Raw genomic sequence first — 21038 nt, forward strand, 5'->3', positions numbered from 1 at the left:
TAGAAGAGAATCAAATTTCCTTTACATATTGCATTTGAAAAACAAGAGAACATACAGTGATTTAACTGAAGGGTTGAAATGTGAAATAACCCTGATACATTATTTTAAATCTGTTTCCAGAAGTGAAATATATTTTCTTTTAAATGCCATTTATACCAAACAACTGAATATGAGCACAAAACATTAAGGGCATCTTGTCCTTAGGAAAGAAGAAATATGTATTTCTTAAAAAATGTTCTGAAAATTTATGAAGAGAAACATCACTTTAAAATTAAATGAACTGTAACTTACTCCTAGAAGCCGCTCGTAGATTAAATCTAACCACTTGCATGGAGTCAGCTTGGATTCTAAGCTCATAGCTTGTAGTGTTTTCATAGTCCAATGGTTTTATGACCGAGATAACCCCTGTGATGTTATCAATGCCAAATACACCTGCCATGAAAAGAAAAGGGGGAAAAGTCAACTTTTTTTTTTTAAACAAAATTCATGGATTACAGTAGGATTTATCTACAAAATACACAACAAAATTGCAGCTAAAGATTTTCATTATATGTTAGAAATAAGTATTTATTTGGCAAACAATAAAAATATTGTATATGCAAAAAAGCGACAATCTCAATAACTGCAGACAGCTCATTCTTGTAGACAAGGGCATTAAAAGGGACAACTGATGAACTTAAAGGGACATTTAAAGGAACACTCAATTAAACTTTTATGATATAGAAAGAGCATGCAGTTTTTTAGTCACTGTCCGATTTACTTGAATAATCAAATCTTTTTATATATAATTTTCTTTAGGGGAAAAGGATCCTACTGAGCATGTGCACAAGCTCACAGGGTATACATATACTAGTTTTGTAAAACTGCATTGATTGAGAATGCTTTAAAACAATTCTAATTAACTTTTATTAGTTATTTTGTCTGGTAATTTAAAGGACCACTAAACACAGCATAATTGTATAATCAGCAAAAGCATAATAAAAATACAATGCAAAAGAACTTAGTTTGAATTTCAAATGAGTAGTAGATTTCTTTCTAACACATTTTAAAGTTAGATCTATTTTCCCTCCCATTGCATCATGTGACTGCCATTAGCCAATCACAAAATGCATATACGTATATATCCTGTGACTCTTGCACATGCTCAGTAGGAGCTGGTGCCAAAGAAACTGTGCATTTAAAAAGATTCTGCATATATAGATAATGGAAGTGAATTGGAAAGTTGTTTAACATTAATTTTGACTTGAGTGTTCCTTTAACTTTGAATAGTGTACTGTTTCAACTTTCCTTAAGACATGCTGGAGTGCATTCCATGGAATGGATAACTCTGACTCTTCTACATTATGCACAATGATTGGTTAATGTGAGCTAACACTTGTTTATCTCTGTCTCTAACTGGCCACAGCACAGGAATCAAGGTAAAATACATTCAAGATGCTTTTAAAAGATGTGTTTCCTGGGCCTGGAAAACAAGGCAAATTTATCTATCAAAATAACAGTTTAAAATTGTTTTAAAATATTTAGGGCTAGATTACTAGTGGAGCGCTAGTAGTAAACTGTTTCCGTGCATCAGGTTGCGCTGGTATTACGAGTTTAAAGTATAAAATTATCGCTCCAACGTTAACTCGACTCGCACAAAAAGCCAAACTTACACTATCAGGCCTGCAATAACCTACTGCCCTATAGAAGTGAATGAAGCCAAAAAGGTGGGAAAAAAGTAACACACTACTCGCGCGCTAGCTCGATTCACCATTAGACCTTACTCTAATAACCCCTAAGCCGCCAGATAGCCTACCGCAAAGTCTGCACTACACTATTAACCCGTAAACCGCCAGCCCTCAAATTGCAAACTACCTTGAAACACTATTAACCCAAACTAGACTAACCCCAGCTTTACAAAAAAATAAACTAACTACCTTTAAAAAAAAAAAAAATCTTCTTAAAAAAAGAAAAATACCATTACTATAAAACAATTTTACATTACTTAAAAAAAACTAACATTAAAAAGAAACAAAAACACTAAGATTACAAAAAACTAACACTAACATTACAAACAATAACAAATTAACAAAAATAAAAAGAGTTTGCCTATTCTAAAACCCGAAAGTAAAAAAAAAGTAAAAAACATAATTTATGCTTAGCTGATAAATTCCTTTCTCCTGTAGTGTAGTCAGTCCACGGGTCATCCATTACTTATGGAATATTTCTCTTCCTAACAGGAAACTGCAAGAGAATTACCCAGCAGAGCTTGCTATATAGCTCCTCCCCTCACCTGTCATACTCAGTCATTCGACCAAGCATACGAGAAAGGAGGAACCATAGGGTACAGTGGTGACTGGAGTTTAATTAAAATTTAGACCTGCCGTAAAAACAGGGCGGGCCGTGGACTGACTACACTACAGGAGAAAGGAATTTATCAGCTAAGCATAAATTATGTTTTCTCCTGTTAAGTGTAGTCAGTCCACGGGTCATCCATTACTAAATACCAATACCAAAGCTAAAGTACACGGATGAAGGGAGGGACAAGGCAGGAACATTAAACAGAAGGAACCACTGCCTGAAGTACCTTTCTCCCAAACACAGCCTCCGAGGAAGCAAAAGTGTCAAATTTGTAAAATTTTGAAAAAGTGTGAAGCGAAGACCAAGTCGCAGCCTTGCAAATCTGTTCAACAGAGGCCTCATTTTTAAAGGCCCAGGTGGAAGCCACAGCTCTAGTAGAATGAGCTGTAATCCTTTCAGGAGGCTGCTGTCCAGCAGTCTCATAGGCTAATCGTATTATGCTACGAAGCCAAAAAGAGAGAGAGGTAGCCGAAGCCTTTTGACCTCTCCTCTGTCCAGAGTAAACGACAAACAGGGAAGAAGTTTGACGAAAATCCTTAGTTGCCTGCAAATAGAATTTCAGGGCACGGACTACGTCCAGATTATGCAAAAGTCGTTCCTTCTTTGAAGAAGGGTTAGGACACAGAGATGGAACAACAATCTCTTGATTGATATTCTTGTTAGTAACTACCTTAGGTAAGAACCCAGGTTTAGTACGCAGAACTACCTTGTCTGAATGGAAAATCAGAGAAGGAGAATCACAATGTAAGGCAGATAACTCAGAGACTCTCCGAGCCGAGGAAATAGCCATCAAAAACAGAACTTTCCAAGATAACAACTTGATATCAATGGAATGAAGGGGTTCAAATGGAACGCCTTGAAGAACATTAAGAACTAAGTTTAAGCTCCACGGCGGAGCAACAGACTTAAACACAGGCTTAATCCTAGTTAAAGCCTGACAGAAAGCCTGAACGTCTGGAACTTCAGCCAGACGTTTGTGTAGAAGAATAGACAGAGCAGAAATCTGTCCCTTTAACGAACTAGTAGATAAGCCCTTTTCTAAACCCTCTTGTAGAAAGGACAATATCCTAGGAATCCTAACCTTACTCCATGAGTAACTCTTGGATTCGCACCAATGTAAATATTTACGCCATATTTTATAGTAAATTTTTCTGGTAACAGGCTTCCTAGCCTGTATTAAGGTATCAATAACTGACTCCGAGAAACCACGCTTTGATAGAATCAAGCGTTCAATCTCCATGCAGTCAGCCTCAGAGAAATTAGATTTGGATGTTTGAAAGGACCGTGAATTAGAAGGTCCTGTCTCAGAGGCAGAGACCACGGTGGACAGGACGACATGTCCACTAGGTCTGCATACCAGGTCCTGCGTGGCCACGCAGGCGCTATCAGAATCACCGAAGCTCTCTCCTGTTTGATCTTGGCAATCAAACGAGGAAGCATTGGGAATGGTGGAAACACATAAGCCATGTTGAAGACCCAAGGGGCTGTCAGAGCATCTATCAGCACCGCTCCCGGGTCCCTGGACCTGGATCCATAACAAGGAAGCTTGGCGTTCTGACGAGACGCCATGAGATCCAGATCTGGTTTGCCCCAACGACGAACCAGTTGAGCAAAGACCTCCGGATGAAGTTCCCACTCTCCCGGATGAAAAGTCTGGCGACTTAGAAAATCCGCCTCCCAGTTCTCCACGCCTGGGATGTAGATCGCTGACAGGTGGCAAGAGTGAGACTCTGCCCAGCGAATTATCTTCAAGACTTCCAACATCGCTAGGGAACTTCTGGTTCCCCCTTGATGGTTGATATAAGCCACAGTTGTGATGTTGTCCGACTGAAATCTGATGAACCTCAGAGTTGCTAACTGAGGCCAAGCTAGGAGAGCATTGAATATTGCTCTTAACTCCAGAATATTTATTGGGAGGAGTTTCTCCTCCTGAGTCCATAATCCCTGAGCTTTCAGGGAATTCCAGACTGCTCCCCAGCCTAGAAGGCTGGCGTCTGTTGTTACAATCGTCCAATCTGGCCTGCGAAAGGTCATCCCCTTGGACAGATGTGGCCGAGAGAGCCACCATAGAAGAGAATCTCTGGTCTCTTGATCCAGATTTAGTAGGGGGGACAAATCTGAGTAATCCCCGTTCCACTGACTTAGCATGCACAATTGCAGCGGTCTGAGATGCAGGCGTGCAAATGGTACTATGTCCATTGCCGCTACCATTAAGCCGATTACTTCCATGCACTGAGCTACTGACGGGTGTGGAATGGAGTGAAGGACACGGCAAGCATTTAGAAGTTTTAATAACCTGGCCTCTGTCAGGTAAATTTTCATCTCTACAGAATCTATAAGAGTCCCTAGAAAGGGAACTCTTGTAAGTGGTAATAGAGAACTCTTTTCCACGTTCACCTTCCACCCATGCGACCTCAGAAATGCCAGAACTATCTCTGTATGAGACTTGGCAGTTTGAAAACTTGACGCTTGTATCAGAATGTCGTCTAGGTACGGAGTCACCGCTATGCCTCGCGGTCTTAGTACCGCCAGAAGTGATCCTAGAATTTTTGTAAAGATTCTTGGAGCCGTAGCTAATCCGAAGGGAAGAGCTACAAACTGGTAATGCCTGTCTAGGAAGGCAAATCTCAAATACCGGTAATGGTCCTTGTGAATCGGTATGTGAAGGTAGGCATCCTTTAAGTCCACCGTGGTCATGTACTGACCCTCTTGGATCATGGGAAGGATGGTTCGAATAGTCTCCATTTTGAATGATGGAACTCTTAGAAATTTGTTTAGGATTTTTAAGTCCAAGATTGGTCTGAAGGTTCCCTCTTTTTTGGGAACCACAAATAGATTTGAATAGAATCCCTGCCCGTGTTCCGTCCACGGAACTGGGTGGACTACCCCCATTAGTAAGAGGTCTTGTACACAGCGTAGAAACGCCTCTTTCTTTGTTTGGTTTGCTGATAACCTTGAAGGATGAAATCTCCCCCGTGGAGGAGAAGTCTTGAAGTCCAGGAGATATCCCTGGGATATGATCTCCAACGCCCAGGGATCCTGGACATCTGTTGCCCAAGCCTGGGGAAGAGAGAAAGTCTGCCCCCCACTAGATCCGTTTCCGGATAGGGGGCCCTCTCTTCATGCTGTCTTGGGGGCAGCAGCAGGTTTCTTGGCCTGCTTGCCCCTTTTCCAGGACTGGTTAACTTTCCAGCCCTGCCTGTAACGAGCAACAGCTCCTTCCTGTTTTGGAGCGGAGGAAGTTGATGCTGCTCCTGCCTTGAAGTTACGAAAGGCACGAAAATTAGACTGTTTGGCCTTTGATTTGGCCCTGTCCTGAGGTAGAGCATGGCCCTTACCTCCCGTAATGTCAGCAATAATTTCTTTCAAGCCGGGCCCGAATAAGGTCTGCCCTTTGAAAGGAATATTAAGCAATTTAGATTTAGAAGTCACGTCAGCTGACCAGGATTTAAGCCATAGCGCTCTACGCGCTTGGATGGCGAATCCGGAGTTCTTAGCCGTAAGTTTGGTTAAATGCACAACGGCATCAGAAACAAATGCGTTAGCTAGCTTAAGTGTTTTAAGCTTGTTCATTATTTCATCCAATGGAGCTGAGCGAATGGCCTCTTCCAGAGACTCAAACCAGAATGCTGCCGCAGCAGTGACAGGCGCAATGCATGCAAGGGGCTGTAAAATAAAACCTTGTTGAACAAACATTTTCTTAAGGTAACCCTCTAATTTTTTATCCATTGGATCTGAAAAGGCACAACTATCCTCCACCGGGATAGTGGTACGCTTAGCTAAAGTAGAAACTGCTCCCTCCACCTTAGGGACCGTCTGCCATAAGTCTCGTGTGGTGGCGTCAATAGGAAACATTTTCCTAAATATGGGAGGAGGGGTAAAAGGCACACCAGGTCTATCCCACTCCTTGCTAATAATCTCTGTAAGCCTTTTTGGTATAGGAAATACGTCAGTATACACCGGTACCGCATAGTATTTATCCAACCTACATAATTTCTCTGGAATTGCAACCGTGTTACAATCATTCAGAGCCGCTAATACCTCCCCTAGCAATGTGCGGAGGTTCTCTAGCTTAAATTTAAAATTGGAAATCTCTGAATCCAGTCTCCCTGGATCAGATCCGTCACCCACAGAATGAAGCTCTCCGTCCTCACGTTCTGCAAACTGTGATGCAGTATCTGACATGGCTCTCATCTCATCCGCGCGCTCTATCCTTAACCCAGAGCTATCGCGCTTGCCTCTTAAATCTGGCAACTTAGATAATACTTCTGTCATAACAGTAGCCATGTCTTGCAAAGTGATTTGTAAGGGCCTCCCTGATGTACTTGGCGCCACAAAATCACGCACCTCCTGAGCGGGAGGCGCAGGTACTGACACGTGAGGAGAGTTAGTCGGCATAACTTCCCCCTCGTCGTCTGGTGATAATTTCTTTACATGTAAAGATTGACTTTTATTCAAAGTAGCATCAATGCAATTGGTACACAAATTTCTATTGGGCTCCACATTGGCCTTTAAACATAGTGAACAAAGAGATTCATCTAAGTCAGACATGTTTAAACAAACTAGCAATGAGACTAGCAAACTTGGAAATACTTTTCAAAATTAATTTACAAGCAATATAAAAAACATTACTGTGCCTTTAAGAAGAACAGAAAAACTGACACAGTTGAAATAACAATGAACAAAAATAGTTATAGCAACCAAATTTTCACAGTAAATGTATTAAGTTAGCAAAGGATTGCACCCACCAGCAAATGGATGATTAACCCCTTAGTACCCAAAAACGGATAACAATTATATAATTAACGTTTTTCTCACAGTCAAATACACTGTCACAGGACTACTGTGACTGATTACCTCCCTCAAAATGGATTTTGAAGACCCCTGAGCTCTCTAGAGACGATCTGGATCATGGAGGATGAAGTAGACAGATTGTGACTGAATTTTAACTGTGCAAAAAAAGCGCTAAAATAGGCCCCTCCCACTCATATTACAACAGTGGGGAAGCTCAGAAACTGTTTCTATGCAGAAAACAAAAATGGCCATGTGGTAAAAATCAAGCCCCAATAAGTTTTATCACCAAGTACCTCACAAAAAACGATTAACATGCCAGTAAACGTTTTAAACATACATTTGAAAGTTATATATTATTATTAATAAGCCTGCTACCAGTCGCTTTTACTGCAGTTAAGGCTCATACATTATTTCAGTATTAACAGTATTTTCAGAGTCAATTCCATTCCTTAGAAAATACATTCAGTGCACACACACACACACACATCAGCCTGATACCAGTCGCTATCGCTGCATTTAAGGCTGAACTTACTTTACAATGGCATCAGCAATATTTTCTCAGTCAATTCCATTCCTCAGAAAATAATTTACTGCACATACCTATTTGTTGCAGGGGGACCCTGCATGCTATTCCCCTTCTCTGAAGTTACCTCACTCCTCAGATGAGAACAGCCAGTGGGTCTTAGTTACGTCTGCTAAGACCATAGAAAAAAACCCAGGCAGATTCTTCTTCTAAAGCTGCCTGAGAATAAACAGCACACTCCGGTGCCATTTAAAAATAACAAACTTTTGATTGTAGAACTAAACTAAGTTAAAAAACACCACAGATCTCTCACAGCTTCCTATCTAGTTAGGCTGCAAGAGAATGACTGAGTATGACAGGTGAGGGGAGGAGCTATATAGCAAGCTCTGCTGGGTAATTCTCTTGCAGTTTCCTGTTAGGAAGAGAAATATTCCATAAGTAATGGATGACCCGTGGACTGACTACACTTAACAGGAGAAAAAACTATTCTAAAATTAAACTACAAATGTTTTTTTGTATGGCGTTGCCCTAAAGAGATAAAGCTCTTTTCTAAAAATAAATAAAAATTACAACCTTCTAACATTAAAACAATTATAGGATGCATTTTCTTTGCAACTTCATCGATTAATTTACTTAGATATATTTAGGTATATTTTACCACAATAGTAGCCAGTAAAACAAAGCTCTTTGTAAAGATGAGAATGGGCCCAGGATGTTTAAATTTTACAAGAAGCTTTACAAGAAGCTGCATCTAAAACCAATAGACTGTCTGACAATTAAAATAATTTATAATAATAATAAAATCTAAAACCTATTTTACTTTGGGGCATATGTATCAGGCTCCGTATGGAGCTTGATGCCCCGTGTTTCTGGCGAGCCTGTAGGCTCGCCAGAAACAGCAGTTATGAAGCAGCGGTCATAAAGACCTCTGCTCCCCCTGTCCGCCTGCTCAGAGCAGGCGGACAGACATCGCCGGAAATCAACCCGATCGAGTACGATCGGGTTGATTGACACCCCCCCTGTTGGCGGCCTATTAGCCACGAATTTGCAGGGGGCGACGTTGCACCATCAGCTCTTGTGAGCAGCTGGTGCAATGCTGAATACGGCGAGCGTATTGCTCGCCATATTTAGAGATGTCTGTCGGACCTGATCCGCTCTGTCGGATCAGGTCCGACAGACATTAATAACTAGAGGCCTTTATACGCTTTAACAATTACTGTGGTCTGATATTTAGATTATGATCTGCATTACTAGAAGAGATTTGTAAGGAAATGATAAAGTTAAGACACCTAGCACAGATGTGTGTGGTAAAATCACTGTTGGACTTTTTTTAAGGTAAGACAATACAAATAATAAACTACTGAGTGCTCAATCAACTTCAATTCAGTGGGATTTCTATTCAATTAAATGTCACAACACTTCCTGAAAGAAGATGGCAGTATTAATCATTTCTGTCATGCATTTGTGAACTTGTTCTCTTTATTTTCTAGGTGAATCACTTTTTCCCAGTTGCAAATGTATTTTTATCAAACTGTTCTCCATCCCTACGTTTTCCTGCCTCTGATCTTCACTCCAGGGGATTTTCACTAAACAATGAACCTTCTGCAAGTGTTCATGTAGCATAAATGACGTTAAAACGAATTTAATTTACAAGAAATGTTTTTAATATGTTAGAAACGGCAACCTGAACAATATGAGGATAATTTAATGTATGCAGTGACATGGCACCATATGGGTTAAATATAATACAGCATAAATGTTTCAAGGCGTTTACAATTCTCAAATAAAAAAAAAATAACAATAATGCAAGGTAATTAAATTGTGTATTTTACCTAATTACTCGAGTTAATTTAATTACATGCTAAAAGTAAAATCCCTTATACTTGAATAATTACTTATTACCATTTGATCAGCTGATGTGACTGTAATCTTTAATTTCCTGTAAATATATTTATTTTTTATATACTACAAGCTCTGTTCTGAAAGCTATATAATGATGCTATATTAACGACCATTATAGTGAACAAATACATGCTGTTTTCTGTTAGAAAATATTTTTTTTATCACTACTGAGTCTTCAATGTTATGTGTTTAACCCATGCAAATAAGTTAAATACATAGTTAAAGGGACAGTCTAGTTAAAATTAAACTTTCATGATTCAGATAGGGCATGCAAACTTTCCAATTTACTTTTATCATCAAATTTGCTTTGTTTTCTTGGTATTCTCTGTGAAAAGCTAAACCTAGGTAGGCTCATATGCTAATTTCTAAGCCGTTGAACTGCCTCCTAGATCAGTACATTTTGACAGTTGGACACTGCTAGTTCATGTGTTTCATATAGATAATATTGTGCTTACTCCCATGGATTTATTTAAGAATTAGCACTGATTGGCTAAAATGCATGTCTGTCAAAAGAACTGAGATAAGGGGCAGTCTGCAGAGGCTTAGATACAAGGTAATCACAGAGGTAAAAAGTATATTAATACAACAGTGTTGGTTATGTAAAACTGGGCAATGGGTAATAAAGGGATTATCTATTTCTTTAAACAATAAAAGTTTTGGAGTAGACTGTCCCTTTAAAGTATTGTTAGGGAGCTGCCGAGAACTGCTGGTCCTGAGCAGAAATTGTTGGTGAGCCAATCCCTAGCCGTAGTTGCATGACCCAGCTCTAACTAAGTGATTTTTTTCACTATAATGGCCCTTTTCATTACAAAACATTGTTTATGTTACCAGATTATGATCAGGCTTCACAGACTTTAGCAATTTTTCGTGGAAGTGCGATGGATAAGTATAAATTGACATTTAACCCTAAATAAATGCTAAACAGAATGATGTATAAGAAGCAAAGATTAGACTAGGACAGGGCTTGACAAACCCATGAGCCAGGAAGCCACTGGTTCCTAGAATGTCGCCCCTGGCTCCTAACGTTGCAGGTTATTCTCCACATATCTATATTCAAATACTACTGTCTGGCTCCTAAAAGTAGGTATGGCTCCTAAATATGCTTACTGGCTCCTAAAACTTAAACAGATTTGTTGGCCCCTGGCCTAAGAATATGCAACAGATTCTGCAGCACTGTCCATGGGTACAAAGATAAAAGTGCAATACAATATAATAGACACCAGAAAAATGTTTAACAAGCAAACAAATACAAGGGGAATTGAGGGCCCTACTACCGTGGGAACTTACAATCTAGATGGGGGGGGGAGGGTGAGAAACAGGAGGTGGGGAATGATGTTAGTGTGGAGTTAGATGAGGGTAGCTATAAGGCAAGTGGAATTCAATTGTTACTGATTTGGAGATAGGCTTCCCTGAACAAAAAGGTCTTTATGGAGCGTTTAAAGGAGGAAAGGCTAGGGGAAAGTCTGACAGCTTGAGGAAGTGCATTTCAGATGGTTGGTGCTGAAGTCCTGTAGTCTAGCATAGGAGGAAATAATGGTAGAAGATGCAAGAAGCAGGTCATTGTTGGATATTAGGGGGCGGGCTGGAGAATATTTGTTGATGAGTGAGGACAGGTGGGGGGGCTGCGCTGGTAAGGGCTTTGTACGTCAGGGTGAGAATTTTGAATTTAATTCTGCTGTGAATGGGGAGCCAGTGAAGGGACTTGCAGAGAGTTGAAGCAGATACAGAACATCGGGAGAGGTGGATTAGCCTAGCAGAGGCATTTAGGATAGATTGAAGAGGGGAGAGGCGGGAGAGAGGGAGGCCAGTTAGTAGGTTATTACAGTAGTCAAGTCGGGAAATTACCAGGGAGTGAATTATCTGTTTAGTAGTTTCAGCACTCAGAAACTGACAAATTTTGGAGATATTGCGTAGGTGGTTGCGACAGGATGAAGAGAGCAATTGGATGTGTGTAACTCCTAGGCAGCAGACTTAGGATGATGGGGAGATAGCGTTGTCATCAACAGTGATTGAAAAGTTAGAAACCGGGGTAGAATTAGAGGGGGGATTAGAAGGAGCTCAGTCTTGGACATGTTGATTTTTAGGTGGTGAGAGGCCATCCAAGAAGAAATGCCAGATAAGCAGACACTGATGTGAGAAATGACAGAAGGAGCGAGTGCAGGGGTGGATAGGTAGATCTGAGTATCATCAGCATAGAGGTGATAGTTGACGCCATAGCTACTAATACGTTTACCCAGTAAGGAAGTATAAATAGAGAAGAGAAGAGGACTCAGAACAGAGCCTTGAGGTACTCCAACAGACAGAGGCAACGGAGAGGAGGAGTCACCAGCAAAGGAGACAGAAAATGACCTATTAGAGAGATAAGAGTGGATCCAGGAGAGGGCAGTGTCAGAGAGCTCAAGAGAGCTAAGAGTCCGTAGGAGAAGGGGAGGGTCAAAGGAGTCAAAGGCAGCAGACAGGTCAAGTAAGATAAGTAATGAGTAGTGTCCATTGTTTTTAGCAGAAAGAAGATCATTGGTAACGTTGGTGAGGGCAGTCTCAGCTGAGTGTTGGGGACAGAAGCCAGATTGCAAGGGGTCAAGCAATGAGTTGGAGGACAAGAAGTGGGTTAGGCGATCGAAAACTAGTTTTTCAAGGATTTTTAAAGCTAGCGGAAGCAGTGATATGGGGTAGCAGTTTGTAGGAGAATTGAAGTCGAGGGAGATTTTTTTGAGGATGGGGGTGACCTTTGCATGTTTGAAGGAAGATGGGAATGAACCGGGTAAGGGATAGGTTGAAAATGTGAGTAAGAGATAGAGGGAGGGTAGAAGACAGAGAAGGTATTAGATGTGAAGGGATAGGGTCAAGTGGGCAGGTAGTGAGGTGTGAGGAAGACAATAGGGAACTCACTTCATTCTCAGTGGTTTTGGGGAAGGTGCTGAAAGTGGGGGAGGGGTGGCCGGGGGCCGAGATGGAAGGTTGCAGTCTTGTGTTGGGATATTACTTCGGATGGTAAGTGTTTTGTTGAAAAAGTAGTCTGCCAGGTTGTGAGCACTAAAGGCAGATGAAGGGGGTGGTGCAGGTGGATAGAGGAGAGAGTTGAAAATGGAGAAGAATTTAGGGTTTGAGTAGATATAAGAAAAGAGAAGTAGGTTTGCTTGACTAAGTGAAGAGCAGAGGAGTAAGAATAAAGAATGAATAAATAAAATGAAAGTATATTGTAAAGAAGTTTTACTGTTTATAATTAAACATTTTATCTTATAATCTCACTCTCACCCGAACAGTTACATAGACACACATATACAATCATAAAGACACATATAAATAACTAGTAACATAAACAAACCAAACAAATGTGCATGCCCATAGGGCAATGGGAAAGATAGACAGAGACTTACCTTGCTCATTCCCTGAGACAATTAAATATACTATTGTTTGGTTCACTGCAGCTGCCGTTACAGTAGTCACAACAGTCCCAATTGGGGCAGATTCACTTACTGGTGGGGGTCTGTGAAAGAAATTATTTTCAGGTTATTTGCACAAAATAAAGACTGGATCCATTTTACAGCAATATTGATATCATGGCATAATTGTGCAAAAATACAGCTAGAATTCCAAAAAAACAGAATTTATGCTTACCTGATAAATTACTTTCTCCAACGGTGTGTCCGGTCCACGGCGTCATCCTTACTTGTGGGATATTCTCTTCCCCAACAGGAAATGGCAAAGAGTCCCAGCAAAGCTGGTCACATGATCCCTCCTAGGCTCCGCCCACCCCAGTCATTCGACCGACGGACAGGAGGAAATATATATAGGAGAAACCATATGATACCGTGGTGACTGTAGTTAGAGAAAATAATTCATTAGACCTGATTAAAAAACCAGGGCGGGCCGTGGACCGGACACACCGTTGGAGAAAGTAATTTATCAGGTAAGCATAAATTCTGTTTTCTCCAACATTGGTGTGTCCGGTCCACGGCGTCATCCTTACTTGTGGGAACCAATACCAAAGCTTTAGGACACGGATGAAGGGAGGGAGCAAATCAGGTCACCTAAACGGAAGGAACCACAGCTTGCAAAACCCTTCTCCCAAAAATAGCCTCCGAAGAAGCAAAAGTATCAAATTTGTAAAATTTGGCAAAAGTGTGCAGTGAAGACCAAGTCGCTGCCTTACATATCTGGTCAACAGAAGCCTCATTCTTGAAGGCCCATGTGGAAGCCACAGCCCTAGTGGAGTGAGCTGTGATTCTTTCAGGAGGCTGCCGTCCGGCAGTCTCATAAGCCAATCGGATGATGCTTTTAAGCCAAAAGGAAAGAGAGGTAAAAGTCGCTTTTTGACCTCTCCTTTTACCAGAATAAACAACAAACAAGGAAGATGTTTGTCTGAAATCTTTAGTAGCCTCTAAATAGAACTTTAGAGCACGGACAACGTCCAAATTGTGTAACAAACGTTCCTTCTTTGAAACTGGATTCGGACACAAAGAAGGTACAACTATCTCCTGGTTAATATTTTTGTTAGAAACAACTTTAGGAAGAAAAACAGGCTTAGTACGCAAAACCACCTTATCTGCATGGAACACCAGATAAGGAGGAGAACACTGCAGAGCAGATAACTCTGAAACTCTTCTAGCAGAAGAAATTGCAACCAAAAACAAAACTTTCCAAGATAGTAACTTAATATCTATGGAATGTAAGGGTTCAAACGGAACCCCTTGAAGAACTGAAATAACTAGATTTAGACTCCAGGGAGGAGTCAAAGGTCTGTAAACAGGCTTGATCCTAACCAGAGCCTGAACAAATGCTTGAACATCTGGCACAGCTGCCAGTCTTTTGTGTAGTAAGACAGATAAAGCAGAGATCTGTCCCTTTAGGGAACTTGCAGATAATCCTTTCTCCAAACCTTCTTGAAGAAAGGAGAGAATCTTAGGAATTTTTATCTTATTCCATGGGAATCCTTTGGATTCACACCAACAGATATATTTTTTCCATATTTTATGGTAAATTTTTCTAGTTACAGGTTTTCTGGCCTGAACCAGAGTATCTATCACCGAATCTGAAAACCCACGCTTTGATAGAATCAAGCGTTCAATCTCCAAGCCGTCAGTTGGAGGGAGACCAGATTTGGGTGTTCGAATGGACCTTGAACAAGAAGGTCCTGTCTCAAAGGTAGCTTCCATGGTGGAGCCGATGACATATTCACCAGGTCTGCATACCAAGTCCTGCGTGGCCACGCAGGAGCTATCAAGATCACTGAGGCCCTCTCCTGATTGATCCTGGCTACCAGCCTGGGAATGAGAGGAAACGGTGGGAATACATAAGCTAGGTTGAAGGTCCAAGGTGCTACTAGTGCATCTACTAGAGTCGCCTTGGGATCCCTGGATCTGGACCCGTAGCAAGGAACCTTGAAGTTCTGACGAGACGCCATCAGATCCATGTCTGGAATGCCCCATAATTGAGTTATTTGGGCAAAGATTTCCGGATGGAGTTCCCACTCCCCCGGATGGAATGTCTGACGACTCAGAAAATCCGCTTCCCAATTTTCCACTCCTGGGATGTGGATCGCAGACAAGTGGCAGGAGTGATCCTCCGCCCATTGAATTATTTTGGTCACTTCTTTCATCGCCAGGGAACTCTTTGTTCCCCCTTGATGATTGATATAAGCAACAGTCGTCATGTTGTCTGATTGGAACCTTATGAATTTGGCCTTTGCTAGTTGAGGCCAAGCTCTGAGAGCATTGAATATCGCTCTCAGTTCCAGAATGTTTATCGGGAGAAGAGACTCTTCCCGAGACCATAGACCCTGAGCTTTCAGGGATTCCCAGACCGCACCCCAGCCCACTAGACTGGCGTCGGTCGTGACAATGACCCACTCTGGCCTGCGGAAGCTCATTCCCTGGGACAGATGGTCCAGGGTCAGCCACCAACGGAGTGAATCTCTGGTCTTTTGATCTACTTGAATCATTGGAGACAAGTCTGTATAATCCCCATTCTACTGTTTGAGCATGCACAGTTGTAATGGTCTTAGATGAATTCGTGCAAAAGGAACTATGTCCATTGTTGCAACCATCAATCCTATTACTTCCATGCACTGCGCTATGGAAGGACGAGGAACAGAATGAAGCACTTGACAAGAGCTTAGAAGTTTTGATTTTCTGACCTCTGTCAGAAAAATCCTCATTTCTAAGGAATCTATTATTGTTCCCAAGAAGGGAACTCTTGTTGACGGGGACAGAGAACTCTTTTCTTTGTTCACCTTCCATCCGTGAGATGTGAGAAAGGCTAGAACGATGTCCGTATGAGCCTTTGCCTTTGAGAGGGACGACGCTTGTAGTAGAATGTCGTCCAAGTAAGGTACTACTGCAATGCCCCTTGGTCTTAGAACCGCTAGAAGGGACCCTAGCACCTTTGTGAAAATCCTTGGAGCAGTGGCTAATCCGAATGGAAGAGCCACAAACTGGTAATGTTTGTCCAGAAAAGCGAACCTTAGGAACTGATGATGTTCCTTGTGGATAGGGATATGTAGGTACGCATCCTTTAGATCCACGGTAGTCATAAATTGACTTTCCTGGATGGTGGGTAGAATCGTTTGAATAGTTTCCATTTTGAACGATGGTACCCTGAGAAATTTGTTTAGGATCTTCAAATTCAAAATTGGTCTGAACGTTCCCTCTTTTTTGGGAACTACGAACAGATTGGAATAAAATCCCATTCCTTGTTCCTTTATTGGAACTGGGTGTATCACTCCCATCTTTAACAGGTCTTCTACACAATGTAAGAATGCCTGTCTCTTTATTTGGTTTGAGGATAAGTGAGACTTGTGGAACCTTCCCCTTGGGGGTAGTTCCTTGAATTCCAGGAGATAACCTTGAGAAACTATTTCTAGCGCCCAAGGATCCCGAACATCTCTTGCCCAAGCCTGAGCAAAGAGAGAGAGTCTGCCCCCCACCAGATCCGGTCCCGGATCGGGGGCTACTCCTTCATGCTGTCTTGTTAGCAGTGGCAGGCTTCTTGGCCTGCTTACCTTTGTTCCAGCCTTGCATTGGTTTCCAGGCTGGTTTGGGTTGTGAGGCATTACCCTCTTGCTTAGAGGATGCAGAATTAGAGGCTGGTCCATTTCTGCGAAAGGGACGAAAATTAGGCTTATTTTTAGCCTTAAAAGATCTATCCTGTGGAAGGGCATGGCCCTTTCCCCCAGTGATGTCTGAAATAATCTCTTTCAAATCAGGTCCAAATAAAGCTTTACCTTTGAAAGGAATGTTAAGTAATTTTGTCTTGGATGACACATCCGCTGACCAAGACTTTAGCCAAAGCGCTCTGCGCGCCACAATAGCAAACCCTGAATTTTTCGCCGCTAATTTTGCTAATTGCAAAGCGGCATCTAAAATAAAAGAGTTAGCCAATTTAAGTGCGTGAACTCTGTCCATAACCTCCTCATATGGAGTTTCTCTACTGAGCGACTCTTCTAGTTCCTCGAACCAGAACCACGCTGCCGTAGTGACAGGAACAATGCATGAAATTTGTTTGTAGAAGGTAGCCTTGATGTACAAAAATCTTTTTAAGCAAACCTTCCAATTTTTTATCCATAGGATCTTTGAAAGCACAACTATCTTCGATAGTAGTGCGTTTGTTTCGAGTAGAAACTGCCCCCTCGACCTTGGGGACTGTCTGCCATAAGTCCTTTCTGGGGTCGACCATAGGAAATAATTTCTTAAATATAGGGGGAGGAACAAAAGGTATGCCGGGCTTTTCTCACTCTTTATTTACTATGTCCGCCACCCGCTTGGGTATAGGAAAAGCGTCGGGGGGCACCGGAACCTCTAGGAACCTGTCCATCTTGCATAATTTCTCTGGAATGACCAAATTGTCACAATCATCCAGAGTAGATAACACCTCCTTAAGCAGTGCGCGGAGATGTTCTAATTTAAATTTAAATGTCACAACATCAGGTTCAGCTTGATGAGAAATTTTTCCTGAATCTGAAATTTCTCCCTCAGACAAAACCTCCCTCATGGCCCCTTCAGATTGGTGTGAGGGTATGACAGAACAATTATCATCAGCGTCCTCTTGCTCTTCAGTGTTTAAAACAGAGCAATCGCGCTTTCTCTGATAAGTAGGCATTTTGGATAAAAGATTTGCTATGGAGTTATCCATTACAGCCGTTAATTGTTGCATGGTAATAAGTATTGGCGCACTAGATGTACTAGGGGCCTCCTGCATGGGCAAAACTGGTGTAGACACAGTAGGAGATGATGTAGTATCATGTTTACTCCCCTCATTTGAGGAATCATCTTGGGCAATATCATTATTTGTGGCAGTACTGTCCTTACTTTGTTTGGACGCTATGGCACAATTATCACATAAATTTAAATGGGGAGACACATTGGCTTTCATACATATAGAACATAGCTTATCTGAAGGTATAGACATGTTAAACAGGCTTAAACTTGTCAACAATGCACAAAAAACGTTTTAAAATAAAACCGTTACTGTCACTTTAAATTTCAAACAGAAAACACTTTATTACTGAATATGTGAAAAAGTATGAAGGAATTGTTCAAAAATTACCAAATTACCAAAGTATTGCACACCAAATTTCAGAGCTTTAACCCTTAAAATAACGGAACCGGAGCCGTTTTTCAATTTTACAAAACAAACAATGAAGAAGTACATTAGTTTTGCAGTTCAGGAAAAGTTCCAATTTTATTAGAAATAGTGCAGAATATTTACCCTATGCTGTAGCTGATGGTGAGATGGTGATGATGTTTTTAGATTTCCTCTCATTTAAATAGGTGCTCTCTAGGATAAAACTATTTGCTTCAAATAAAATGTCATAAAAAAATTAATATATATATATATATATAAATATATATACATATACATACATACAGTGTGTGTATATATATATATATATATATATATATATATAGTGGGACCTCGGTTAACGCGCGCCTCGGTAAACGAAAAATCGGTTTACGAATTAAAATTTCTGAGAGAAAATGACTCGGTTTACGAATTTTTCCCGCAATACGAAAAAAAGTGTCCTGGTTTATAGATCCGCCCCCCCTGCCCCATGCGTGATTTGGAGCCATTGGCAGAAGATTTTGGAGCCTTTTGGAGCAGGTTTTGGAGCCTTTTTGGTGCATCTCAAGAAGTGGAAAGGTAGGGAGCTGAGCTTGGTTGTTTGCATGCCTTTTACTGTGTGTTCTGCATTCTGGGGGTGATTTCCATGCCAGCTCATGTGCTGTGCATGCCTGTTACAGCTCATCTGCTGTGCATGCCTGTTACAGCTCATCTGCTGTGCATGCCTGTTACAGCTCATCTGCTGTGCATGCCTGTTACAGCTCATCTGCTGTGCATGCCTGTTACAGCTCATCTGCTGTGCATGCCTTTTAGTGTGGTTTCCATGCCAGCTCATGTGCTGTGCATGCCTTTTTTGCATTGTGGGGTTGTTTTCCATGCCAGCTCATGTGGGTGTAAAGCATTTTTAATTTTTTTTGCATACTTAGGGACGGTGGTGTCATGGCACCCAAGAAAGCAGCGGAAGCTGGGAAGAGGAAGAAGGAGATGATTCTGCTTGAGGACAAGAAGGAAATCATCAGGAAGCATGAAGGAGGAATGCGATTGACTGACCTTGCCAAAGAGTATGGAAGGAGTGCATCCACAATCGGTACAATCCTAAAAATGAAAGAGAAGATTACTGGGAGAGATGCAGCCAAGGGAGTCACCCGGGTCTCCAAGCAACGGCCACCTGTTCTGGAGGAGGTCGAGAAGTTGCTCCTGCTCTGGATTGAACAGAAGCAGCGTGCAGGGGACTCAGTGACCAAGGCGATCATCTGCGAAAAAGCCAAGGCCTTGCATGCTGACCTCCTCAAACAACAGCCAGGAACGTCAGCAGATGCAGAAGGCTTCAAGGCCAGCAGGGGGTGGTTCGAAAGGTTCAAGAACAGATCTGGCATCCACAGTGTGGTCAGGCATGGAGAGGCTGCAAGTTCCGATGTTGCTGCAGCTGAAGATTTTGCTACGGAGTTCCTGGAAGTCATAGTTTCAGAGGGCTACCTTCCTCAGCAGGTCTTCAACTGCGACGAGACTGGACTCTTCTGGAAGAGGATGCCAAAGCGTACCTTCATCACAGAACAGGAGACCTCATTGCCTGGCCACAAGCCGATGAAGGACCGTCTTACCCTCCTGTTCTGCGCCAACGCCAGTGGGGACCTTAAGATCAAGCCCCTGCTTGTCTACCATTCAGAGACCCCACGGGCCTTCAAGAAACACAAGGTGAACAAGGAGCAGTTGAGCGTTTTGTGGCAGTCTAACCCAAAGGCTTGGGTCACACGCCTCTTGTTTGTGAAGTGGGTCAATGCGGTTTTTGGTCCTGCTGTGAAGAAGTACCTTGTGGACAATAACCTGCCACTCAAGGCCATGCTGCTCATGGACAATGCTCCTGCCCATCCTCCAGGCCTCGAGGAAGACTTGCTGGAGGACTTTAATTTCATCAAGGTCATGTTCCTTCCGCCTAACACCACCCCACTACTCCAGCCAATGGACCAACAGGTCATCTCCAATTTTAAAAAAATCTACACAAGGGAGCTTTTCCAGCGATGCTTTGAGATGACAGATCGCTCAAGCCTCACCCTCCATGAATTTTGGAGAGAGCATTTTGACATTGTGAGCTGTCTGCAGATTATCACCATTGCCTGGGCCGGGGTCAGCCAGACAAACCTAAATTCTGCTTGGCGCAACCTTTGGCCAGACTGTGTTGTAAAACCTGCCTCCAGTGCTTCTGCACCTGCACCAGAGTCAACAGTGTTGGAGGAAATTGTTTCCTTGGGGAGGACCATGGGCCTGGAGGTGACTGAGGAGGATGTCTATGAGCTGGTGGAGGAACACAACCGTGACCTAACCACCGAGGAGCTGGTGGAATTGCAGAAGGAGTCGATGGAGGAGCAGATCGCATTTGAGGAGGAGGAGGAAATGAGTGAGGAACAGCTCTTTTCCACGGAACTCAAGGAGGAATGCCAAATGTGGGTAAACCTACAGACTTTTGTACAGCAGCACCACCCAGATAAGGCTCTAGCCCACAGACTTGTGAGCAGTTTTGACACAGACATCATGTCCCCTTTCCGAGGGATGCTTAAAAGGCGCCAGAGGCAGCAGACAATGGAAAGGTTCCTACAAAAACAGCCTAGACATGAAGAAGAACCTGCTTGTGTTAGTGCTGCCCAATTGCCCTCGTCCTCCTCATCTTCCAAACAGTGTTGAAATTGTTTTGCTATTTTCCATGTTTTCCCTGTTGACGTGTTATTTATGTACAGTTAAAGTGTACTGTACCATGTTACCAACAGTCTGCCATGTTTTAAAAGTTGATGTGTGATGTTTTAAAACATAAAGTTGGATGTTTGAAATATTATGTACAGTATTTAGGCCTTTAAAGTGCACTTTATAAAGAGTTTTGAACAGATAAAATACTGTGTTTGACTTTTTTTTCTCACCTCCGGAACGC

At 42.1% G+C, this 21038-nt stretch overlaps 1 protein-coding gene across 1 annotated transcript in view; it reads right to left on the reverse strand.

Moving 5' to 3' along the window:
- Nucleotides 1-21038, reverse strand: part of PCDH15 (protocadherin related 15) — a 1588775-nt gene that overhangs the window by 373327 nt on the left and 1194410 nt on the right. The window contains exons 22-23 of the mRNA XM_053692906.1: nt 12937-13046; nt 292-432 (exon numbers count right to left, since the gene is read on the reverse strand). Of these exons, the coding sequence (XP_053548881.1) occupies nt 292-432; nt 12937-13046 (251 nt within the window). The remainder of the gene's footprint in view (nt 1-291; nt 433-12936; nt 13047-21038) is intronic.

The sequence above is a fragment of the Bombina bombina genome, chromosome 9 (assembly GCF_027579735.1).
Source record: "Bombina bombina isolate aBomBom1 chromosome 9, aBomBom1.pri, whole genome shotgun sequence".
Classification (NCBI taxonomy): Eukaryota; Metazoa; Chordata; class Amphibia; order Anura; family Bombinatoridae; genus Bombina; species Bombina bombina.